The sequence below is a fragment of the Castor canadensis genome, chromosome 6, assembly GCF_047511655.1.
Source record: "Castor canadensis chromosome 6, mCasCan1.hap1v2, whole genome shotgun sequence".
NCBI lineage: Eukaryota > Metazoa > Chordata > Mammalia > Rodentia > Castoridae > Castor > Castor canadensis.
In genome coordinates this window covers 71,008,449-71,034,980 of record NC_133391.1, presented here as the reverse complement: position 1 = coordinate 71,034,980, position 26,532 = coordinate 71,008,449, and the positions used below count along the sequence as shown (strand labels likewise).

The window sequence follows — 26,532 nt, the reverse complement described above, 5'->3', positions numbered from 1 at the left end:
GAACAAAGCACTAAACCTGTGACTGGCAAAATATTCGGCCTCCAGGGCCTGTCTCCTGGTTGCATGTGAGGGCTGACAGGTGGGACTAAGGGCCCTGAGTCCAGCCCCACCAAATCACATGCTATCCACCCCCCTGAAACACACACACACACACATACACAGACAGGGAGGTGAAATTCTGGGCAGGGTCTGAAAGCACTGAGGCCCACCTCCATACTGCATCCTGGTATGTGATTGCTGTCAAGTGAGTTTAAGGGCCTCACTCCCAGGCATTCCAAATCACATGATTTCCACAGCCTCCTTTCCCCCCCAGGGAAGTGAACTACTAGGTGGGTTCTGAAAGCACTGAGACATGTCTTCAGGAACTTCATTCCTATATGTCTGCTGCCAGGTGGGATTGAAGGCCGTAAGACCAGACTCTCTGAATGAGACTTCTAGAGCCTCCACCTCCCTACCGGGAGGTGAACTGCTGGGCAGGATCTGTAAGCATTGATACCAATAAGCAAAGTGACAGGTTCCTCAGTTCTTCCCTAGCCAGTGCAAAATGCAAAGCTCTGTTTGCTCTCCCCTCTCTCTGATGCATCTTGATGTTGGCCCTAGGCTTGGACTCTTGCCACCCCTGGGGATGCAAACTGGAACTGGGCACGGGGAGGCTGTGAAGCAAGTAGGGACTTGCTCAACCCACAGGCTATAAAGCTCTGTGCAATCAGCAATAGTTCCCAGTACTCAAGGAAGAGAAGCTTCTATAGTGAAAGCAGCTCAGAATAGGACAATGGACTCTTCTACAAGAGACTATAGCTAGATTTCTTGTATCCTCTTGAGCAGTGCTAGGGATCAGGACCTGAGTACATGGGTGAATACTTAGCTAGTAAGCCATACTACCAGTCCAGCAGTAAGAAATAGCACCAGAATTTGACCACTACACTGTCCTGAATATTGAGAACATTTGAACCGAAACACTATTGGTAATTAAAACTTCTTTCCTACAACTTGGCCATTAATGCAAAAATCCCAATAAAGAAACACAAGAAATATGAAAGGAAAAGACAGCAACATGACTCCTCTAAACCTCAATAATTCCACAGTAACAAACCCTAACAATACTGAAGTGGACAAAATCTCGGACAAAGAATTCAAAAAAATAATTATGAGAATGATGAAATTAAAGTGGACACAAAATAAATGTCTGAAATAATTCCGAGAAAATTCAAATAAAGAGCTGAATGAAATAAAAAAGACAATGCAGGATGTGAAAGAGGAATTCAATAGATTCAGATATAGAAATTCTGAAAAGAATCAAATTGATAAATTCTAGAAATGTAAAGCTCAGTAAGTCAAATAAAAACTAAGCTGAAAGCCTCTTCAGTAGACTGGATCAAATTGAAAACAGAACATCAGGGCATAAAGACAAAGTAAATGTGTTAGAATGTGTAAATGAAGATTAAAAAAAACCTAAGCAAGTACCAATGGAAGTTCAAGAGCTGGGACACCACTGAAAGACCAAACCTTTGAATTATGGGCTTAAAAGGAGAAGACGTGCAAGCTACATGCATAGAAAACATATTCAATAAAACAATAGCAAGAAACTTCCCAAATCTTGAGAAAGAGATGGTCACCAAGAACCTCTCCATGTCATAATTAAAACATTAGGCATACAGAACAAGGAAAGAATTTTAAAAGTTTCAAGAGAGAAGTACCAAGTCACCTACAAAGGCAAATAACAGATATCTCAACAGAAACCTTAAAAGCAAGGAGGGCATAAAGTGAAATATTTCAAGCCCTGAAAGAAAATAACTACCAAAATAGATTACTATAACTAGCAAAGCTCTCCTTCATAATTGAAGGGGAAGTAAAAACTGTTCCATGATAAATAAAAACTAAATTCATGACCACTAAGCCAGTGCTGCAGAACATATTTAAGGAAATCCTACACATAGAAGGGGAAGCTAAATGCAGCTATGAAAATACAGGAAAGAATAAATCTCACTAAATGAGTAGATAAGAAAATGAAGAGTAAAGAATCAAATACTGCAAAACCAATAAACTTGCAGGAATTACTATATTCCTTTCAATAACTCTGAATGTTAATGGTCTAATTCTTTGAAAAAAAAAGACACAGACTGGCAGATTATATTAAAAAATAAGACCCAGCAATTTTTTCAGCTACAATAAACATAACTCACTGGCAAAGACAAACATAGAATTAGTATGAAAGGATGGAAAAAGATTTTCAAGTGTCAAAAACAAACACTGGAGAAAAGATAGCCTCTTCAACAAATGGTGTTGGGAAACTGGATATCCACAAGTAGAAGAGTAAAACTAGATCCCTGTCTTTCACCCTGTACCAATATCAATTCAGAGCGGATCAAAGATCTAAATGTAAGATCTGAAACTCTAAAACTATCATTTAAAAAAAACACAAGGAAAACCCCTGAAGATGAAGGCATGGAGAATTACAGTGGCTATAATGTGAAATTCAGTAGAAAAATGGCTTATCTGCGTTCTTTATTTTTTTGGTGGTACTGGAGTTTGAAATTAGAGTCTTGTATTTACTAGGCAGAGGTGGTCTACCACTTGAGCCATGCCTCCAGCCCTCACATTTGCATTCTTGCTAGCAAATAATGTTTTTCAAGAGCAGAAGTGTTAAGCTATTTTAATAAAGTTTGACTACCCATAAATAATTACAATTGGCCTGATTAAAATTATGCAAAGGAACTTAATAGATATTTCCTCAAAGATGTCATACAACTGGCCAACATGTATACAAAAAGTTGTTCAACATCACCAATCTCAGAGAAATGCAAATCAAATTCACAATGAGTTATCACCTCATATCCTGAATAATTTAGTAATTAGGAACACGGGCTTTAAAGTCAGAAAGCCCAGGTTTCACAATTCCTTGAAATATACTAGCTGTGTGAACTTTGGCAAAAGACTTAACCTCTCTGAACACGAGCTGCCTTACACGCAAAATGTAGTGATACTTCTGTGTTCAAAGGATTAAATGTGGCAATGTATTTTAAATGACTTGTAGATTGATATATCATGGTTTTAAAAGAATGCAAAGGCAAAAGCAAAAACAAAACAGACACAATGAAAAGCTGAATTTGTGTCATACAGGATAGAGCCACAATGACCAAACAGAGACATGACTGAGAAGTAGTGACACAGAAGCCCACTGGGGAGGAAGAACAAATAAAGAGTAGCTGCAGAGATACTGAACTTAGTGCCCCTCCTCTGTGCTGCTTAGGCAACCTGGCATTCCACTGTGGCAGGACTTCCCAAATTTCACTATTCTTTGTAGATTAGTGTCTCCCCACCATCTTGACAACACAGATTTTCCTCATCATCTCTGCAGGCCTGGTGTATAACATATCCCCAGGCCTCATATAGACTTTAGTAAATGTTGATTGACTGATTGATGGATGGACATTAGAGTTTGGGACCTTTCAAACTATTTTGTTTCTAACATACTTATTTTCATTCTAGAAATCAGGCTAAAGGATTTGAACTAGAAGCAACAACAGAATGGTAAGGATAATTTTGAAAGAAAGCTTGTTGATTCTTTGGCTCTTTTGTTTAAAATCAGAAGGCTGTAGTTGTTTGGGCATATTTCTGTGTCTGGGTTTTTATTGCTCGTTTTTTTTCCCCAGTGCCATGTCATTTTGTTAGTATGGCTCTATAGTATAATTTGAAGTCAGGTATTGTGATAATTCCAGCATTGCTCTTTTTGCTCAAGATTGCTTTGACTCTTGGGTGGGGGGATCTTTTATGCTTCCACATGTGGGTGAAAAGACAGCCTCTTAAACAACAGCACTGGAAAACTGGATATCCATATGTAAAAGTCTGAAACTAGATCTCTATGTTTCATTCAGTACAAAAATCAACTCCAAATGGATCAATGATTTTAATGTAAGACCTGAAACTAACACTGGAAAACACAGGGAAAATACTTGAAGATACAGGAATATGTAAGGAATTTCTGAATAGGAATAATATAGAGCAAGAGTTGACAAATGAGACTCCATCAAACTTAAAAGCTTCTGTACAGCAAAGGAAACAACTTCCAGAATGAAGAGACAATCCAAAGAATGGGAGAAAATCTTGGAAAGGTATTGTTTGAATAAGGAATTAAAAAGAGCCCAAAAATTAAATATCAAAAGAATCCAGCTAGTAAATGGGCAAATGAGTGAAGCAGGTAATTCTTAAAAGAAGTCCAAATAGCAAACAAATACATGAAGATGTATTCAACCTTCTTAGCCATAAAGAAAATATAAATCTAAACCACACTGAGATCCCATCTTATTCCAATCAAATAGCAATCATCAAGAAAATAAAAAGAAATGCTACTGAGGATGGGGAGAAAACTTCTTATACACTTTTGGTGGGAATATAAATTAGTGCAGCCACCATGGAAATCAGTATGGAGGTTCCTCAAGAAACTAAAAATAGAACCACCGTATGATCCAGTTATACTACTCTTAGGTATATATCCAAAGGAATATAAGTCAACATACATTAGAGATCCCCATTCACCCATGTTCATTGCAGCACTATTGACAACAGTCAAGCTATAGAATCAGTCTAGATGCCTATTAACTGATGAATGGATAAAGAAACACAATGGAGTATTATTCAGAAGAAAGCTTGTTAAGTTTCCTAAATTTCATCTTTAATTTTTCATAAAGAAGAATGAAATTTTTCTTTTGTAGGAAAATGGATAGAACTGGAGATCACAATGTTGCTCAAGATAAGCCAAGCTCAAAAAGACAAATACCATGTTTTCTCTCTTACATGAAATTTAAACCTTAAATAATAATAATGTATATGAAACTAGCATAAAGAAATACACTAAAACCTGTTTTTAAAAGGGGAGGAAAGAAGGAAGATAAGAAAGAGTAAAAGGATAGGTGGATTTGATCAAAGTAAATTCTATGCATGTATGGAAATATCATAATGAAACCCCTTTATAACATTAATTTTCACTTATAAAAATTAAATTTTTTTAAAACCAGAAGAAAGCTTGTTGAGTTTCCTAAATTTCATCTTTAATTTCTTTACCTTCTTATCATCTAACTTTGATCCTGTGCAGTATGGTCCAAACTAAAAATAATTAACGCCTTGTTGCTTGATGGGTTTATATTTTTTTAGTGTAAAAGCCTCTTACTTAGCGTTTGTTTTTCCAAATCTATTACCTTGTGTTGGTTTTGCAATTTCTATTCTCTATGCATATACCAACATACAACATAACGTGGAAAAACTTAGGGCACTTTGAAAATGAACATCAGAAACATCATATGCTATGTATTGAGCCCTTTTGACTTCAACTACCCAGTAACAGCTGAGAAGTTGGAAGGAAAACAGACCTCTGAACAATCAGGTAATAACAGCTAATCTTTTGTGGAGTGTTTGCTGCATGCCAGGCACTGTTCTGAATGGATTACAAACATTAACTCACAAGAAGCAAACAGGAGTAAGGATGTGGAGACACTGTAAACTTTGTGCACCGTTGGATGTTGTGAAGAAAATATCTCTTCTAAGTATTTTCACAATGATTTGCAAATAGGCTTTTGTTTCCTTTTCTAAACTTGAGATAGGAAACCTACCTTACTCACAAGTATTTACAAAACAAGGAATGCTCATAAAATGAGAGAATTTATCCAAATGAATTAAAACTTCAACTCAACTGTGCAGAACTAAATTTTACTGAATGGCTTCTGTACTTGCCAGGTCCTGTACTAGATACTCTCTTATTCCTATTCTTCAGAATAATATGGGAAACAGAAAGGCCAAGGTCTTACTTTGTAATTTGAGTTGAAATATGATATTGACAGAAACAAACAAGAATACAATTTTATCTTCACTTACAGGAAGAATGTAACATGAGAGCTAGGATTAAAATGAGCAGTACATGAATGTTACGATGTTTTTTCTCACAGAGCCTAGAATCAGTATACATGGATGGAAGTCTTTAGCTTGAACTGTGACTGCCTAAGACAGGTTAAACCTAGAGCGCCAACCTTTAGTAGGGAAAGAAAGGAAGAACCAGTAGGTTTCCTATCAACACTTAAAAAAGAACAACTCTTCGCCCCCCCCCACACACATACCCATACACATCATGTTTCTCTTCCCCAACAACATTGTCTACTCACCCTGGCTTGTCAAATTGTGTCCCTCACATGGCTTCCATGCATATTAGCTTCCCTTATGGGTATTTCTATCTACTTAAAACTAGCCATTGTAGCCATATTAGTTACATGCATGTAAAGGCAAGAACATGGGATCTGGAAGGTTAAAAAACCTGGATTTCGGTCCAGCTGTGTGACATTGTGCAAGTCAACCATCCTCTCTGAAGGTAATAGCTTACCCATTAAACAAATGAAAAAATAATTAAGGTGATCCCTGCACATGTGTCTCAGTCGTAGAAAGTTTTTAATGAGGCACTGCTGTGAAGGCTCTTTGGTCTGTAAAATACAATTAATTACACTCAAAGATCATGTCCCAAAATCACAGAACCGATCAATTAACATCAACATCTTCAACAGCGCCCCCCACACCTTTCTCCCCCGCAAAGTAAGGGTTCTCTATTGTTGAAGGGGTTCTTGGGGAAAACAAAACAAAACAAAAAACTCCACTGGAATCTAATAATTTTGAAAATAACATTGAGGGGCCAAAGCCTTAGCCAAGGCCACAGAATATCGTCCTAACTGAACCACGCAAACCTTTGGTTCTGGCAGATTAGACTCAGCGCTTCCGGTCTGGAGTTTACACGTCAGGTGACAAAGACCAGTTAAGTGCGTTTAGAAAGGCCACGCTTAACATGGCTGCCGTGCCTCGACGCATCCACACCCAACATGGACGCAGGGGCAGTCCCAGGCCAGGCCCCGGATGACAACATCCCGGAATGCCCAAGCGGCGGCGGAAGCGGAAGCGCGTCGGAGGTGGGGGCCGCGGGAAGTGTCTGTGGTGTTTCTCCCTTCTTCTCAACTACAATAACAGACGGAGGGCCGGCATAGGTGAGGCAGTCGCCCAGGGGACCCTGGAACCAGGAGGCGGGCGGCCCAACCTGGGGTGCCAGCGGAGGGGCAGCGGTGGCGGGATGGAGGAATCAGGGGCTCCCAACCGCCTAGGCGCTCAGGCTTTGTAAGCCTTGGGCCTAGAGCTCCCGGGAGAGGAGGGGTCGAATCTGTAGTTCTGGCCTTCTAGGCCTGCCTGCGGGGCGTCCGATTCCCTCAAAGAGATGGGAGGTTTCGCCCGGCCTGGGGACCCCCCCTCACACATCTCACTCCGGGCGTCACGAATTTCACGATATTAATATTAAATAGGTGTTTAGGCCAGTAAAGTAAGGAAGGTCTGTCCTCCACGCACTGAAGGGATGTTCTGAAGCAGGATGCAGTGAATGCGTGTTTGAGAGGCTGCCACGCCTGGGGATCGGGAGCCCCGAGTGTTAGTTTTGCGTTGTCCCACGACTCATATGTGACCTTGTCCAGGTCCAGTGCTTTGTATGTGCCAGTTTCCTTCTATGTGAAATGAATGTGTTGGGTGCCTCTGGTGCCCCGGCCAACTCTGAAAATCATGTTCTCAATTCCGCTTTCACGGAGTCTTAGAAACTTAGAGACCTAAAAAGCATGTCCTTCTTGCACCCTGCATAGTCAGGAGGTGACTGATAAGAGATGTCCACCGTGTTAATTTCCAGGTACCAAGCTGGCCAAGGGCAGTGGGGCATTTAAGGAGGCTCCTGTGCATTGGGAAGCTCTGACTAGAAAACCTTGTTTTATAAACCTACACCAGCAGTGTAAATCACTCCAAAGTGAAAAATACGAGGCTGGTTTTTGTCCTGTAGCCATTGTTTACTTTATGGTTCATTTTGAGCAAATCCCTTCCTCTCTTTGGACTCGAGAGATTTCTCATCTGTCAAAAGAAGGTGTTGGATTAGGTGACTGGTCTTTAATCTCCTTTCTTATTCTCTCCAGCGCAAGTGAAGGATAAAATAATGGCTCCGTAAAACTATGATTTTCTCGAGGATGGAAAAATTGGGACGTGGAAGATGCATACTATGCAGTTGTACATTGAAAAAAAAATCTGTGCTTGTATTTTTTAACTTTTATTTTGAGAATTACTGGTTTAGATGATTTGTTGGGCTCCATCCCTCTCTTTAAAATTTGTGATGGTGCAGTTGTAATGTTCTCTTCAGGTGAAGCACGTAGATGTGTGTGCATGTGTTTGTTTAAATGGTTCTGTGTCTGAGGTACACATTTTATCTGTAGTCAAAAAGACCCTAATGCCTAGCATAGGAGGAAAAAAGAAAACTAAGTTTCAGTAAAATTAGGTCATATAGTGAAATAAAATTGGACTTGAAGGCCTGGATCCTTGCTTCAGCAATGTCATATTCTGCCTCTTTTGGGAGAAGCCAGCTCACCTGTCTGGCCTCACTTTGCTTATTTATAAAATGAAGGGTTGAGCTAAATTCCTAGGCCCTTTTCAGCACTATAATTCAGGGGGTTTTGTTTATCAGAGCAGTGTGGTGGATGTGGGGTGGCATTTCATTAGGCAGGAGAGTATGTCCTAGGCAGTAAACATATAAGATGTTCTATTAACATTAATTAAGTAACATACAAGGTTACTTTGACATAACAAGTTGTAGCAAGTACAAACTTGAAGGTCAGAGAAGCCTTTGACTATAAAGGATCATTGAAGACATTGATACGTTTTAAGAGAGAAGGTTTGTATGTGCGCGTGTGCGTGTGCATGTGTGTGAGAGAGAAGTGAAAAGCAAGTGTAGGGAATTGAAGTGACTATATGTTCCAGAAGGTCTACTGTGATCTGAGGAAAGGAGTTAGTACAATAAGTCAAGGATAAAGGAGAATACTAATGATATAGGGAGGTTTTTAATTGTGAGGGGATTAGGGAGTAAAGGAATAATAATAATAATAATAATAGAAGTAAAATTTTATAGGTATGTGATTTTTAGAATTATAACCCATAAATGTTAAAACATTTGGAAAGAAAAGATTAAATGAAGAGCTTGATTTTGCAATCAAGGAAATGTTGGTGTTTCTCTATAAGAGATGAAAGTAACTTTTAGCATTGAGGGTTAAAAGACAGGCATAATTTGGGGAGCAACCCAAATGAATTTGCAGAGGTATTATTATTTTGTTTGGGATAAGGAAGGTATTTGAATTGGCAGGATGAAAAAAGAACATTTCTTATAGAAATTGTATTTTTGAAGGACCCTGATTTAAAGAAGACTCACAAACAACTCAGGCTTGATGTGCTTGAGATGACAGGACAAAACTGAAGCTTCTTGTGACTGAGGTCACTAAACAGGAAGTTGTGAAATGACAGTAGGTTACCTAGGCAGCTATGGGCTACTGTGTGGGAGCCTAAATTAGATGGACATAAACCTTAATTTGTGAAGGAGGGTGTGGTCAGAGACAATTCTATCAGAGCATCCCAAAGCCTATCTCTAGGCATTGGGACATAGCTCTGGAATGCAGGAGGACAGCTACAGTGGTACAGGACTGACCTGATGATAGGGTAGGTAGTATAGGCTGGAAAGTCTGAATCCCATCCTGAGTTTTGATATCTCTATGTGTCCTTCCTCAAATGATTTATTGACTTGTCCTCTCTGGTTCTGTTTGTCCACCTGAAAATTCAAAGAGCCAGACTTGGATACGGATCTCTAGATGTCTGAACCCTCTGAAATTGTGTTTATAATTCTGTTTGTATGAGAGTAGGAAGAGGATGTATACCATTTTCATCTTATTCTCAGATGGGTTTGTAACCCACACAAAATTAACAGTGTGTGTTGGTAGTCTCTGAGTGCCCCTCCAACTTTTAACATTCTGTCAGAGTGACATTTCCTTGAGGTTAAGTCTGAGCCTCCAGAACTTGCTAACTCTAGAAATAGCACATGGTGCTGCAAAATATAGTCTTCACATATTTTTATTCACTAGTTAGTTATACTCAGCATCCTTCACCTTCTATGACTCCTCTGCTAGGTCTCCTCCAACTTACCTTCTTTCTGTGTTACTTTACTCCTTCTCTTTTGACCTGCTACTACTTTGGACCTCCCTACCTTGTTGAGTTTCTCAGGTAAAGGCAGACTGTTTAGTGGTATATTGATATTTTGGAGAATAGGTTGGGAAGAAAGAAAGCAAAAGCTAGTCATGACAGTTTTCTCCTGTCTTCACTTGTTTTTATCCCCCTTCACACTAAAAGGAAAAGCAATTAAGAGATTATATTTCAGAGAGAGAGAGAGAGAGAGAAAGAGAAAGGCTGTCCCCAGTCCACTCTTGAGACTTTGCATGGGTTGCTTGGTGTTTTCTTCTCGTACAGGGAAACAGGCCCCTATTACTCAGTGCCTGGGATGAAATGCTCAGCATAGCTTAGCTGAGTAGTTCATTTAAATGAAGATGTTGCCAACTTTTTATTTATTATTATACTGAGATTTAAACTCAGAGCCATCAGCTTTTTATTCATTGAACCACAATTACAACCCTTTTTTTGCTTTAGATTTTTCAGATAGGCTCTTGCTTTTGTACCAGAGTTGTCCTCAGACCACTGTCTTCCTACCTATGCCTGTCCTGTAGCTGGGATCACAGGCATGAACCACCATACCTGGCTTACTTGTTGAGGTGGGGTCTTGCTAACTTTTTGCCAGGACTGGCAAACTGCGATCTTCTAGATCTCTGCTCCCAAGTAGCTGGGGTTACAGGCATGAGCAATCACATGTAGCCTATTGCCAATTTTAGTTAAAGGAATTTTGTTTTCCTTTATCAAAATTTGAGGAGGGGGTGAGGGAAATTAAATGAGTCCTTTACCAAAGGAACTTTTTATCTCCTGGACATTTTCAGAGACACCTACTTGGACTGGAGAGGGCTGGTGGGTTTCCTACTGGCTACAGATCCCTGGTGTAGGGTAAACATCTTATCCTTTATCCAAAGTTTTTATCTCCATAAGTCCCTTTGACACCAGAAGTTTTAACAGCAGAGAAGTCCATACTTCACCTATCAAGCATCTAGTTAGCTGCAAGATCAAGTCTTTAGTTCTAGGCACAATATAGGGAACAATAATGATAGAGTTTTACCTAAAATTTTGTTAGTCCTGATAATTTAGGCTTCTTGCAGATGATAGGTTAAGTAGACTTTCACTGGCTTGCTGGAAATTGAACCTTCCTATGATGTTATGTGTATATATATATATATATATATATATATATGTGTGTGTGTGTGTATATGTGTGTGTGTATATATATATATATATATATATATATATATATATACACACATACATTTTTTTGGCAGTACTGGGCTTTGAACTCGGGGCCTCTCACTTGCTAGACAGGCCTTCTATCACCTGTTTTGCTTTGGTTATTTTTTTGAGATGGAGTCTCGCATTTATTTCTGAACTGTGATCCACCAAGCCCAGCTTTTATTGATTGAAAAGGGGGTCTTGCAAACATTTTCACCCAAGCTGGCCTGGAATTGTGAACCTCCCAATCTCTGCCTTTCCAGGATTTTAGGTGTGAGCCACTGCACCGAACATGAATAACATTGTCTCTGTGAGTATTAAGTTCTAAACAAATTAATTTTATTTATTTATTTTTTTAATTTTTTTTTTTAAGCAGAGGGAATTGAGTTAACTTTTGAAAGGAACACTGCTTATCTCTCAGGGTTTTAAAGTGTGAGGAACATCACCTTTGTGCCAAAGAGTTCAATAAACTGTGGAACAAGCACTGTATGTCTTGGAAGAAAACTATCAATGGTAGAATCAGGAGGGCCTAGCACCTTGTTTCTCAACGAGAATTGTGTTACCCACTGAACGAGATACTGGGTAGCACTCAGTGTTTTCAAGTGGGTGAAACATCACCTTTTTACAAAATTGTTAAATGCAAGCGAAAGAAGAAGCACTGTTTCTTTTTTAATAAAACCATTAATGTTAGAAGAAAGAGGGACTAGCATGTTGTATACCAGTGACAATTGAGTTAACTTTTAAAAGAAATACTGCCTGTCTCTCAAGCTTTGAAAGTATAAAGAACATTACCTCTGTGCAACATAGCCGTTTTCAAGTGAATGGAAGAAGCACTGTTTCTCTTGTAAGAGAACCATTCATGTTAAAAGCAAGAGAGTCAAGCACCTTCTTTAGCATTGTGAAATGAGTTAGCTGCTTAAAGGAATAACAAATTAATTTTATAAACTTAATGATATTTAAGGTAAAGGCTATTTAAAGTTTTAAGTGTAGGTTGTGTACTAAGGCTACTAATTATGACATAAAACTATAGCATTGCAAAATAATAAGGAACAATCAGAGGTACAACAATAAGTGGAAAGAGTAAGTGGTGTGTATGCAGTGAAGAAAAAGGAAGAAGTGCTAAGAAAGAGTCAAGACATTGTCTTGGAAGGGTTTTCAAGAGTTTTAAAGATGAAGAATATATGATAGCTGGAGGATGAATTTGCCTATGAATCCATAGGCAGATTGGGCTTTTTGGGTCAGTAGTGCTTTGGGGACTTTTGTATGCTAGAGTGGAGCTGTGTGTGTGTATCCTTATTGGAGTAAAAGCTGATGCCATTATCACATGGGTTCTAGGCTGGCTGACATCATTGAGTGCTGTGGTGGCTAACAGTGTTCACAGAGTCTGAAATGGTTCTTAGCAGTAGCCTTGAAGCCAGTGGATGTATACAGAATAACAGAAAGACTGATGGATATTCATGCATCAGATTTTGAGGATTTATTGTGAGCAAGGACTTGTTATTACCTGAAGGCAAGGTTGAGATCCTTTTCCTGGCACAAACATGGCAATAAAACACAGCACAGATTGCTACAGGAGTACATGTTAAGTTCCACAGGGAGCTTAGATAAAAGAGTAAGAGTTTTCATAAAAGATTTAACATATGATAGATTTTGAAGGCCGATTACTAGTTTTATAGTTGAGTGAGTGAGTGGGGGGTAGGGGAAGAGGGAGGGAGAGAGAGGAGAGCCAGAGTTAATAGCATATTAGGAAAGAAAAAGGAGTGTTTCAAAAAGGTGAATAGATAGATATATTGGTTCTGCTAGAGTGGTGTGCCATGGAGCCAAATAGTAAGGATTGTAAGAAGAGATTGGAAAGGTACCTTGAGGCTAGATTGGAAAGATTTTATCTAGGAGCCAGGATTCTTTGTAATTCTGATTGTTTTCTTTTTGCTACATTTGTTAGTTTTGAAACAGTTGAGAATATGAAGTGAAAGTAAAAGTTCACTTCCTTAAACTTCTGTTCTCACTCCCCAGAGGTAACCAATGTTAGTATTGTATCATGAATCATTGCAGAAATGTCTCATGCAAACACAAGCCTGTTTGTCCTTTTTCTTTTAAAAACAAAAAAAAAAACCCATCAAGTAGTCATGGGAAGGGAGAGACCTGAATATATTTAGAATGGTTTTAAGGGTTATAGTTTAGGAAAACAGGGAAAGTGTGTGTGTGTGTGTGTGTGTGTGTGTGTGTGTGTGTGTGTGTGTGTGTGTGTGTGTGTGTGTGTGTTGGAACCTTTGGAATAGGTGCAATTGGCCAGCAAGAAGAGGGCTTGCAGGTGAAATTGGCAAAGGAGACTGAAGAATGGTCATAGAGGATTGAAGAGGAGCAAAAGAATTATCACTTTAGGTGTTCAAAGGAATGCTTAGCAGTTCCCTATAGGACAGACTGATCAGATGGGGGAGCACTGGAAAGAGGTCATTGGATTTGAAGCAAGAGTTCAGAATAGAAGAATCGCAGTTTTAGGAGCTATCCTAAGATGGGACAATTCATGAAGGGTGGGGGCAGCAGATAGGAAAAGGTGGGCTGTAATACAATCAGAAGCTGATCTGTATATTTATAATTTTTTTGTCTGTGCTGGGGTTTGAACTCAGTGCCTTGTGTTTGCTAGGCAGGTGCTCTACCACTTGACCCATGCCCCCAGCACTTACTTATAACATACTGTGAGCAGTTTCTGAGTATGAACTTTATTTTTCCAGAGGCCTATTAGCCAAAATGGGCTGGATAGCATATAAATAAGCATATAAATGTGTCACAAACTCAGTATACTATAGCTTTTGTGCTTATTACTTACAGAATCCTCTAGTCCCATACTGCTAGGTACCAGTTGACAAGAATCCACATGCAATCATAAAATCTTATTTCTCTGGCTTTCTGGGCCATAGCTGGTTGGAAGTGACAAATTGAGGGGGTGTACATTAGGATATGTGTGGGGTACAAGGAGTGGCAAGCATGCTGACACCTGTAAGAAATAACAACATATAACATTTTAGTGAAGGAAGAAGAGACAGGAACACACACATATAGACAGGCACATGAAATATGATGATTTACTTAGCTTGGTAGTTTGCTTCCACTTATTGCTGAAGCAAAAGAACTCCAGGAACTCATCCTTTAATAACCTGTGCCTGAGCTCTCAGTGCAGTACACTCTCACTGTACAACCCTTTAGTGCTTTGCTATCAGTCGAGGATTAGGAGCCCAGATAACAACTCAGCTTCATCTGGCTTACATTTTCTTATCACCCTCTGCACCCTAACATCTTTGGTTTGGTTTCACTTCCTTAAAACAGGCTCCTTCCCAGAGTCTAACACATGCTGTTCTCACCTCCAGGACTGCTTTACTTCCTTCTCTACTCTCTTTTTGCCCTAATTCTTGCTCTTCCTTCAGATAGCAGCACTATTGTTCCTTCCTGAGGAAAGCTCAGCAATTCAGGCTTCCTTGCCATATGCTCCTTTAGAACTGTGTTTACTTTCTTCAAAGCAATGAAGAAAGATGAGTTTGTAATTCCAAACTCATCTGCATGGTTATTTGATTATCTATTTTCACTTGCCCACAGGGTCATTTGTTCACTGTGCTAGACAAGCACAACAAGCATTCAAAGTAAATGTGAAGACATGTCTGAATTAACAAATGAATTAACCTTCTTTCAATTGTCAACCTATGCCGCTTCCTTCATCTAGAATACCTTTAATACTAAGGATTCCTGCTTTTCATACAAACTATTTTATATTTGGACCACCATTATTAAAATATTTATTCCCAGACAATTTGACAACTGGAGTATTAGTCCCAAGTGCAGATCACTAAAACAAAATATCTGGATGCTCACTCATTCCACTTTTTCCTTCTCCAAAATGTATGTGTGATGCAAAAGTGAATTCACTCCTAAGTATTCACAAGAGAGAAGGGTGACTCCATTCTCCCTCTAAAATTGTATGTAAAATTATTTTTGTTTTTTAAGAAGAATGTTTACAGTTTTTATCAGATTCACCAAAGGATCTGTTACTCACTGGTGTAGTGTTATCTTCTCACTTTGTACTTGGGAAAATGAGGAAGGTAAGTGGTTGACCCAAGTTCCTAGAATCCAGGATAAGAGTCCAAGAGTCCATTCTGCCGTCCTCTGCTGTGTTAGGGACAGCTTATATGAAGTGTCCTTATTAGTGGCATTACAGATGGAGTAGGTGGCATATATTGTCAGCTAAAAGAGTTCATTCATGTATTCATGAATTCAGACATGTCTTCACACATTTATATTGAGTGCCTGTTAAGAATCACAAGCTCCTGGAACTAAAAGCGTTTTGGTTACCTAGTTTAATGATCTTACTTTACATATAAAGACATTGTTGCTTGGAGAAATTGAATCAATTGCATAAGAAGCAACAGAGTACAAGTTAGAAAATAAGACTCTGGCTTCCTGGATTTTTGTTCATTGTAAATAATGTATATTTGTAATCTCAACTGCTGTTCAAGAAAAAATGCTTCATGCTTTTAGAACAGCACAAATTAATTATTTTTCTTAATTTGAATATGGTATATACCATTGTAATAAGCTATCAGTATTTTCAACCTTTATTTGTCAGTATTTTCAAATAAACATTGTTGTACCTATGTTGTAATAGGGTAATTTGGGGTTTGGGTTTAGTGTACTCCTTTAAGTGTACTCTGCTTGCTTTGCAGGTGCTTTGAACTCAAAGAAGAGCGGAGATTTGCTCTTTCATACTAAAAACAACGCAACAATGGGGCCACGAAAGAAAAGTGTTAAAACGTGTCTCATGAGTAGTGAAATCCCAGAGGAAACAATATCAGATGAAACAAAGGACTATATGAATCAACTTTCCCATGAAGTACTTTGCCATATTTTTAGGTAAGATTTTGTTTGGTTGACTTTTGACAGCCTGGAATGTAAAAGGAAGAGTTAAACCCCAGGGCTATGCTATTTGGAATGGTAGCCACTAGGTATAGGGGCAATTAAATTTAAATTAAGTGAAATGAAAATCCAGTTCCTCAGGTCCCCTAGCTATATTTCAAGTCTTAGTAACCATATGTGTCTGGTAGCTACTGAACAGGATAGCACAGGGCTACTAGCCACAAAATGAGAAATGGAAGTACTTTTGTCATAGGAAAGTCTGTTGGACAGCACTCTGGGCTTCTTGAGATTTTTCTTGATTGATAGATTTGTTTACTTTTTTATTATAAAAGTACCTTGTGTGCACAATAGAAGGCAGTGTTTCTGATTTTTTTTTACTATAATCCACAGTGAGAAACACATTTTGCTCATATGTAAGTGATTAAACAAAAAAATTATGAAAGATACTCATCTTACTATATGCACTGTGCACATTAAAGTTGTTTTATGATTAAAATACAACGAAGGATTTTTTCTGAATAATACTTTTTAAAAAATTTTTACTCAAATTGCATTATAACAACCATTGAAGAAACCAAAAATGAAAACATGTTATTCCAGTTTCCATTATCCTCTTCTTTTAGTCATTGTCCTTATTCAAATAAACAAATTCTAGCATACTTTTTCTTTGGAGTTAGATACTCAAATTAGAATCCCTAGTCTACCATTTATAAGCTATAGAACAATGATAGATATTACTAGAAGGATTCAATGAGTTGGTGCTTTTAAATCATTCATCATATTACATGGTATAAATGCATGGTGTTAACAGTTATTCATTGTATCCTTCCCTTGTTCATATTAATACATGGTTTTCATAATTAGCATTTTACTAATTGCTCTCTATTCCACTGAATATAAATGACATGAAACTTAAAATTTCTCTTGTTGCTTTATACCTAGATTGTTCCCAGTTTTTCTTTTTTCTATACGTAGAGTTGTAAATAACTTTCCTAAGCATCTAGATTTTCCATTATACTAGATAATTTATTTAGAAAAAATCCATATATGAAATTCTTAGAAATGTGAATTTTGCAAATTACTGAATATTTGCAGATTGTGAAGTTTTTAAATAGTGATTTTAAACACTTGGTTTTTTTATGGTTTATATTGATGTAATACTTTATGCTTATGATTTTAAATAATGATTAATAAAATTATGTCCTTATCTCTTACAACTAAATTCTAAATGGATCAAAGAATTAAACAAAGCCATTAAAATTCTAGAAGAAGGCATAGATAAAATTGTTTCTAGAAGTGGATGTTATATGTTGGCTAAATGGTCTTACACATTGTTATACATGATTTTAAAACGTTCGCATGTATTGTGAATACACTGGACCATATTTTTAAATTGAAAGGAGATTAGATAACATTTTGCAGTTCAACAGAATATATAAATATGATGGGTAGCATCAAATAAAAGGATTTTACCCTCATTCTAATAAAGGAAACATTCTACAAATTGGCAGAATGTAAGAACCATGAACTAAGCCAAGTACATGAACTTGGTAGGAGATATTTACTCTAAAAAAATAAACATATTGTTTTATTTTTAGGCTTCTAAAATTTTTATCTGAGGACTTCTGTTGTGATGCAGGTTTAACTTTTCTGAGCCAATTTCATCACTTGTAAAATGGCATGATGATAGCATCTACCCAATCAATGAGGCTTCCAGCACATAACAGAATATACATTCTGCTAGAATGAAGATAATTTAATTAAGGGACCATTTATATAGGTATAGATAGGGTTGAGGGAACCAGTAAGGTATGTCAAGGAGCTCAACTAGGAGACTAGTGGCAGCAGAAAGCCAACATGGCCGCCTCTCACCCCTCTAGCTCATGCCTCCCACTGTTCAAAGTAGCTTTTAGCCAGTGGAGCTCAGGAACATAGTGGGACAGAGAAGGTCAAAAAAAAAAAAAAAAACTGGGGCAATGCAGTGTGGCACAGACAGTAACCAGTTACTTACCTTGTGAGATGGTTGTGAAACAGTAAGTACAGTACAGTATTGATTACACAATACTTAATAAAGGGTAGCTTTTATTCTAATTAAAAAATTAATCTGTATGCGTAGAATCATGTTAAGACAAATAGGTGAGATTTTTATGGTCTTTTAAAATATGTAATGGTGTCATTAGAAGCAGAACAGAGGTAGAGGTTAATTGAAAATTTTCAGGAAGGAAGAGATTAAAAGAGGAAGATTGGGAAAAAAGAGGAAATTGTGATTCAGATGAGGTGTCCTCACTTAATGGTCATACAATACTTTTATTAGTGTGTATGACCTGAAAGCTAAAAGATCTAGGAAGAAAAATTTTGTGCTGTAAAATTACATATATTTTTATATATTTGTTGGTGGAAAAAATTTCAAGGAACAGAGTGATTGAGAAGGGAGGCACTACAGAAGTGTGTTCTGTGAAAGATATCAAATACTGTTGGCCTTGTAAAAGGTGATGAGTTCTGGCTAATCTTCCCAGCTTTCTCTTACCATTATACATTGGGATGCACTGAGATTTTATTTCTTCTTTCTTTTTTCTTTGGTTATTTTTACGCTTTCTGTATTCATGAAAACTTAAAGGCAGGAAGGCAGTTTTTTGGTTTTTTTTAATTAAATACCCTATTGAAAGAGCTCAGTACTTTATTTGGATACTTAAGTTATTAACTGACTTACATGTTTTTAGTAAAACTGTGTGACCAGCCTTAAAGAACTGTGAGTGTTCCTAAGGTCTCATATACTTTAGGGGTAAGTGAATTGTTGAAGGAAAACAAAAAAAAAAATCTGGTGAGAGGAAGTATTTGCCTACTTGATAAATATGAGTTTCTTTCTCTTACAAAGGTACCTCCCTCTACAGGATATCATGTGTATGGAATGTCTTTCCCGGAAGCTAAAGGAGGCAGTGACTCTGTATTTGAGAGTTGTAAGGGTTGTGGACCTCTGTGCAGGGCGGTGGTGGGAATACATGCCAAGTGGTAAGTAGATATTGCCTGTAAGGTGTGTTAGAGCCCTGCTTCAGAATAATGATAATGGTTTCATAGAATGTTACTTCTTGTTTTAAAGGCAACCTAAGATACCTTGTATGTTGAAAGAGGTAGGATTTTATCCAAATTATTTAGTTTTAGTTGGTAAAATGTATTTTGTCTGATGCTTTACTATTAAAGTGGTCTATGGTTTTCATTTCCTACTCTTTAAATAACTGCATCAGCCAGTTGTACACACATGTTTGGAGATCACTTACTTTGCCCATGATTACCCAAGTATATGTCTCATATTATAAAATGTGCCCTTCATTCTGTGATGTAGGTTTTTTGGTGAGTGATGACACTCTTCATAGTTTTCCTCTCTACCTTAATTGTACGGTTTAGTTAAATATTTGTTGATTTTACTAAAGCTGCTTAAATTGGCCACAGAAATTGCACTTTTATATCTGTTCATTTAAAAAGCCTATTCTGGTTTTGTTTGTTTGCTTATTTGGTGGTATTGGTGTTTGAACTCAATGCCTCACACTTGCTAGGAGATGCTCTATCACTTCAGCCACTATCCTAGATTTTAAGAGATTCTCAAATCTGATTTCTTCACCTGTAACTCAAAGCAGCCTAACCACAACAAATTGACTGCAGATAGACTGTTGGAAAAGAAAGTTGATGACTTTAGCTAAACAAAGCATACCTGAAAGGAAAAAATTAAAAAGACCAAAAAGGCTTCTTTTCAGAAACTTTTAATTAGTGTGCTTTATTGGTGTTTAGCAGTTTTGAATCTTTTTTAACCATCATTTTTCTACAATATACATACCATGAGACTTTGAACATGTGATGAACCTGAGAAGGATTGAAAAAAATCCCTTAATAAAAGTGAATGGCTGAGGAAATAATTGTCTTGTTCTGTTCTGTATCACCCAACACTATCTTTGTAGTGTTGCAGTATGTAGTTTGGGGGTGCTGTATCCCTTCCAGAGTCAACTTATAACTGTTACCGGTCGACCACAGTTGTCACCTTACATACCTTCTTGAGAAACATTGCATAGACCTGAGGCTAGAACTTAGCCTGGTGGAAGCAAACCACAGTTGTCTTTAATTACTTAAAATAGCCATCCTAAGGGAAGAGGATTTGTTTTATTCCAGAAAGCAGTTTATAGCAGGCAAGGAAAAAAAAAATAGGACACTGAAAATAATTATCTTACTCTTATATTAAATTCACTTTAGCAGAGCTTAGGCCTGTAGGAATTCTGGATGTGGGATTAATGAGGCAGGAATAGCAGAGCTCCCATGTGATATAATCTTAGTATTGATATCACTGTTCCTTATCAAATTAGAGAAGAATTTGTGTACACATGGCTGACTTTGAGGCTGTGATAAATACCTATTAATCCAAGGCTTTTTTTCATCTTTGATACGAATGTCAAAGAGAACTGAAGCAGTCTCTAGCCCAGGATAAGATCACAGTAACTGGTCACTAATGCTGCCCTGGTCTGTTCTCTGGAGCTTAGTTCTGATTCTATATATATGTACTTTATGGTTTGTCGGTATGTGTCTCTTTGGAGTCTCACAGCATATTTGCTAAGATGTTCGAACTTTTTCCATTTAAGGTGAGAGACAACATATACTGTATGAAAAAAAGAGAATGACATTGATAGTGGTCATACTTAATTTGGAATTCCATCACAGCCAATTGGTAGCCCTTAAACTCAACTTCATTTTTTGTACTTGTAAAATAGGAGTCTTAGAAGCTTTTCCAATGGATTATGAGAGTAAATGAGAAAACATGTAAAATGATTAGCACATTCTGTGCTTCAGTCAGGAAAGGTTCCTTTACAAGAAACTAATAAGAATTGTTATAATTACAGAGAGCAAGTAATCTCTAAAGTCCTCCCTTACTATTTATCTTTGTGATTCTAAGATTAGCAAATTGGATTAGCCCTATACAAATTGAACAACTTTTGAAAACTGTGGTGCTCATGACTTAGTCATTCAGGGTCTCATTGGTGAGCTGATATTTGGTTTTCACACACCTTCCAAGGCCCAAGTAATAGATATAGTATCATCTGTCTGTGACTTCTTTCCTTATTTATCTAACCAGTAGTTTCTCCTACTGTGGAAATAACTTGCCTTCCTCTGTTCCCATTTTGATTCCTACCACAGAGCACAATTGACCTCCTAGTTGTGACACCTTCCTTTCAACTCAGCATCCTCTCAGCTTGGATCACTTTTGTTCTCTTAGCCAACTTTTTCCTGTCTTTCAAAAGAATGAACTGTCTAAATGGCAGGGCATAATAGTTAAGCACAGCACAAAGTACTTATTAAAGTAATTATTAGGCAATGAATAGAATAGGAGAACCTAGTTTGAGATGGAAATTCGGTTGAAACTTTGAACTTCCCAAAGATGAGGGACATATCCTGTTAATATTTTTAGTGTTCTGCTGAGCCCTGGAGGTTTTATAGAACAGAGTACACATTTAGGAGAGGAAGGGACTGAGAGTGATTAGGTGGGTGCTCCCTTTCCACCAGTCAAACAGGTACACACCATTTAGGTTAAATATGTGTGGTTAGTTGAAGATTTAAATACCTTAAAAAGCCAGCCACAACAAAAAAAAGGCAAAAATAAAAAGCTTCACCTGGAAAGTATTAACTCATTAAGTAGAGTGACACATTTTCTCCTTTACTAAAGGAATACATCTTCTTTTGCAATAATTTGTTCAGTTAGTGTTAGCTTTATGAAATAATTTAGAGGAAGCCTTTGTAAAAATGTTTTTGATAAAAATTATAAGTGCTTTGTACAGAAAGATGAACCTGGCTCTGGATGCTTTTGAACTTCTAAGGTTTCACAGATTCCAGTTTTCTAACACTTTTGAAGAAGATGCCAGACGTTGAACAGCTATATGGTCTTCACCCTCGATACCTTGAGAGACGAAGAGTAAGGGGCCATGAGGCTTTTAGCATTCCAGGAGTCTTAGAAGCTTTACAGGCATGCCCAAATTTGGTGGTAAGTACACCTGAATGATGATTTAACATTAGCTGATTAATGAAATAGTGCATCAAAAGAATGATGGTGCTTCTTTATTTACATGCAAATTTCATTCATCACAAACTTTTGTCTTCAGTTCTATTGTATACTTCGAATCTCATGATAGAGAAAAGGAAGCATTGGGTGCTAAATTAAAAGCCTTTTTATGCTTGTTTTGGTGCTGTTATCTAGGGTGTGGAAACATCTCATTTGGAGTTGGTAGAATCCATTTGGACATACATGCCACATGTTCATATTTTGGGGAAGTTTCGTAATCGTAATGGAGCATTTCCAATTCCTCCTGAAAATAAACTGAAAATTCCTATAGGAGCCAAAATTCAAACTTTACATTTAGTTGGTGAGTACCTGTTTCCTGGGTCACTTGTAATGCTTTGAAATGCCATGTAACTGAATATACTGAAAGAGAACAATGAGAATTTTAGAGATGGTTTTGTTGATTGTTGAAAGCAAAAGAAATATTTGTGAGTTTTATTATTATTATTATTTTCTCTTGAGCCAGAATCCTGCGTTTGTTCCCTAGTATATACCTTTTCAGTCCTAGTAGTGTCTTCTAGAGGAGGGCTCTTCTATACAACTTTCTGAGATGGTAGAAATGTCCTGTATTTGTACCATTCCATGTGGTACTCATTGTGACTAGTGAAACAGGAGAACTGACATTTTTATTTTATGCTAATTTATTTGTATTTATTTTGGTTATTATTGAGATAGCATCTAGTATGTAGCCCAGGCTGGCTCGAACTAGTAATCCTCCTGCCTCCACCTCCCAAGTGCTGGCATCATAGGCATTTATCACCACACCTGGATAATTTATTTAAATTTAAGTAGCCATGTGTAGCTAGTGACTACTTCATTATACAGCTCAGTCTAGAGTATCACAAATAAAAGATCCTAGATAGTTTTAGTTTTCCTGAATCTTCTCCAATCAAAACTTTACTCTTGTGTCCTTCAACTTAGAGCCAATGGAACCCTTGGTCACTTATCTTTTCCCCTGAAAAATAGGGATACAGTGCTCTTTTTCCAGAAGCATCTTATTGCATTGATCATAGTGTGTATTCTCTATCTACATATTCTTAGAAATTGTATCTCCATAATTTATTCTAAGAAGATAAGGACAGGTATTTGCTCTAAATATTTTGTCATCTTTGGCTTAGACTACTGAAAGGAATTTTGAGGGCTCGCTGTTGATATAGTCTGACTTTCAATACATTTTAAATTATATATTTTATTAAACATACACATATTGAGTATATACTATGTTCCAAGCATTATTCTAGATTATTCCAGGTATTAGGGATGATCTGAAGAACTAGGAATTTCTAAAACTTGTTTGATGGTGAAGGGAGGGACCAGGGATGTTAAGGAGTAGGCTGAAATAAAATGATGTACATAACTATGGAAGAAGAGTAAAGTTCTCTAATGACTCTTATTTTTACATAATGAAGGGATTCTGTGTTATCTGAAGTTTTGGGGGTTTTGTTTGTTTTTTTGTTTTTTTTTTTTTTGTGGTACTGAGCTTCACTCTTGATAGGCAGGTGCTCTATTCCTTGAGCTGTGCCTCCAATCCTTTTTCCCCTGGTTATTTTTGAGATAGCATCTTGCTTTTTACCCAGACCAGCCTGGACAGCAATTCTCCTAGTTACACCTGCCACTTACCTGAGGTGACCAGCTTTTTCTAGTTGAGATGGGGTTCTTGCAAACTTTTTTGCCCAGCTGGCCTGTAGAGTTTAGTTTAAAAAAAAAAAACCCAACCAGTTGAGTACTCAAATTTTGCTTTTTCTAGTTACTCTTGTTAGGAGGGCTTCTGCTATCTCAAGTATTAACACTGCATTTAAACTAGTTTTGCCAGATACAGTTAAATACCATCACTTTGCATCCTTGACTTTCATAGACTTGTATCCCTTGACTTTTCCTTAGCCTACAGTATTTACACTCTTGGGGCAGGTTCCTCACACTGCTTCCTCCCACTTAGGATTTTTACACATTATCAGCCTTTTTTTTTCATAAATTCTCAGTTTTCCCTCCATCCTCCAGACCTCCCCAGATATGGTCATCTGTGTGTATGATTCTAATATTAAGCTACTCGATCAAAGGCATGAAATACTCTCAACCAGTTTGAGCTCTGAAAATAAATGACTGTCAGATTTCCTTTTAGAGCCATTTTGGCTGGCTTCTTCCACATATTTCCTTAAGATTAATCTAATTTGAAAATGACTTTTCCGACTCTGTCTTGGCTATATTCTAGAAACCACAATGTTTGAAATCCAGTTAGCCTGACTTTGTGCTGCAGTAGTCATTGATGGTTGATCAGATGGTGGCGATTTCATTTCCATCTTCACAATTTTGCTTTCAGAAATGTATTTTCATTTTGCATCTTCTGGGCAGATGTATACTGAATGAGTTATAGAGCTATGCTAAAGACTTCTATGTATAAAATGTAGAAATGCATTTTAAATCCCATCATCCCATATGCCTTTTCTAAAAAGCTAAAGTGATCATCTGTTTATGGTTTGCATAAATTGTTCTTTACCAAACTGTTTTATGTAAGCCACACTAGATGGACTTAAATTATGTAATTTGTTCTGATAAAAATCTCCTTGAAGGATAAATTGTCAATTTGAAAGCTAGACTCTTACATAGTGTACAGAGTATTTTTGTGATTTTCTTATTTTTTCTTTTTTGTGTGTGTATATGTGCTTTAGGAGTGAATGTTCCTGAAATTCCTTGTATCCCAATGCTAAGGCACCTTTATATGAAGTGGGTAAGACTTACTAAACCACAGCCGTTTAAAGACTTTCTTTGCATCAGCTTACGAACATTTGTCATGAGGAACTGTGCAGGTAATGTTTCACAGTCATGTGGAATTAAACAAGCTATTCTGAAAATATTCTAAAGCAAACTCCATAGTTACATTTGTAATTAAAATTATATTATGCTACTATGATTCATATTTTGTAACTCATTTTTTGAATATAAAATGTGTTTTTGTTTTAAAGATAGTATGAAGATATTTGTGCTTAACCTTAGCAAAACAACAAAACAAACAAAAACCAACAAAATCAGGCTATCTACTTTTTATAAGCACTTTTTATACTCTATAGGATTGTTTGATAGATTTCAGTCTGCTTTCTTTGCCTCTGGTCTCCTAATCATTTGCATAAAAATAGTTGACTAACCTAATCTACTTTATGATACTACTTTCTTGAACAAAGCCTTTAGTGTCACTTTTGCCCTAGAGTATGAAGTGGTTACTACACTGCTTCAGAGTTCATAATAAGGTGGGGGAGGGATCTCGATATCCTCATTTCTGACTTCTTTCCAAGATCTACCTTCTTTTCTGGTCATATATGCCTGTTCACTGTTCCCTACACAACTATATAGCTTTCAGCTCAGTGTCTGTCTTTATACTGTAATTTTCTTGCCCTGAGATACTCCTCTACACTTACCTATATCCTTCAGGGTCTACCTCTTCCAACTTAACTTTTCTTTTTTTTATGGAATACAGCAGATCTCATCTGGGTACTTGATGCATTCTGTCTTTTTATCCTTTTGCCGTTATTTACATTCCGTCTCCTTTTAATGGACAGGTCCATGTCTTTTTTGGTATTCCATAGTATCTTAACATAACACTGGTCATACAAAGAGATATTTTAATGCTTGAGCTGTTTACCAAATTTTCATCTTGGGTTTTTTTCTCTTCGAGCTCAAAATTGTTGAGACTTCAGTGTATTTGCAAGAAATACTACGTATCTTGCCATTGTTATTGAAAATTGCCTTATGCTGAGTAAGTGTGGTTAACAGGCTGACTGATAAGAATTATAAATCACAGAGAGCGAAGAGTTTGGCTGTCATTTTAAGTTACTCATTTCAGTTTCTGATTTGAAAATCATCTTTAAGGCAGTTTACATTGTTCCATTGTAGTTTTTTGGGGTTTTTTGTTTTCTAGGACCCACAAATTCCTTGAAATATGTCCCACTAGTAACAGGCTTAGCTTCTGCTCGAAACTTGGAACACTTAGAAATGGTTCGCGTTCCTTTCCTTGGAGGTCTTATCCAACATGTAGTTGAAGACAGTTGGAGATCAGGTATTCATTTTCTTTAGTTATTATTTTAAAAATCAGTTTTAAAAATTTATTAAGGTTTGTTTAGCTTCTCTTACAAATCTTTTTTAAAAGAAAATGTCAGTAATTGCACTTTCTCCTTGGTGTATTTATTTGATGGAGAATAATAAGTATCCATGAACATAGGCTAAATGAAGTCATTTTCTTTTTATGCATATTAAGCTTTCTTAAACAGTAGAGTGAGAAAGCGTGTTTTTTGGCT

At 37.1% G+C, this 26,532-nt stretch overlaps 1 protein-coding gene across 5 annotated transcripts in view; it reads left to right on the top strand.

The window, feature by feature from the left end:
- Positions 1-6,887: 6,887 nt before the first annotated feature.
- The window catches only part of Fbxo38 (F-box protein 38), a 47,224-nt gene continuing 27,579 nt past the window's right edge, over positions 6,888-26,532 (top strand). For 3 of the 5 annotated variants that reach the window (XM_074076694.1, XM_020182911.2, XM_020182908.2), the window contains exons 1-7: positions 6,889-7,016; positions 15,966-16,152; positions 19,031-19,164; positions 22,008-22,171; positions 22,385-22,550; positions 24,913-25,050; positions 26,157-26,294. In XM_074076694.1, coding sequence (XP_073932795.1) covers positions 6,905-7,016; positions 15,966-16,152; positions 19,031-19,164; positions 22,008-22,171; positions 22,385-22,550; positions 24,913-25,050; positions 26,157-26,294 — 1,039 coding nt within the window. In that variant the 5' untranslated portion in view covers positions 6,889-6,904. Of the gene's footprint in view, positions 7,017-11,516; positions 11,564-15,965; positions 16,153-19,030; positions 19,165-22,007; positions 22,172-22,384; positions 22,551-24,912; positions 25,051-26,156; positions 26,295-26,532 lie in introns of all 5 variants that reach the window. The other 2 variants (XM_020182909.2, XR_012449008.1) reach the window with 2 other exon arrangements.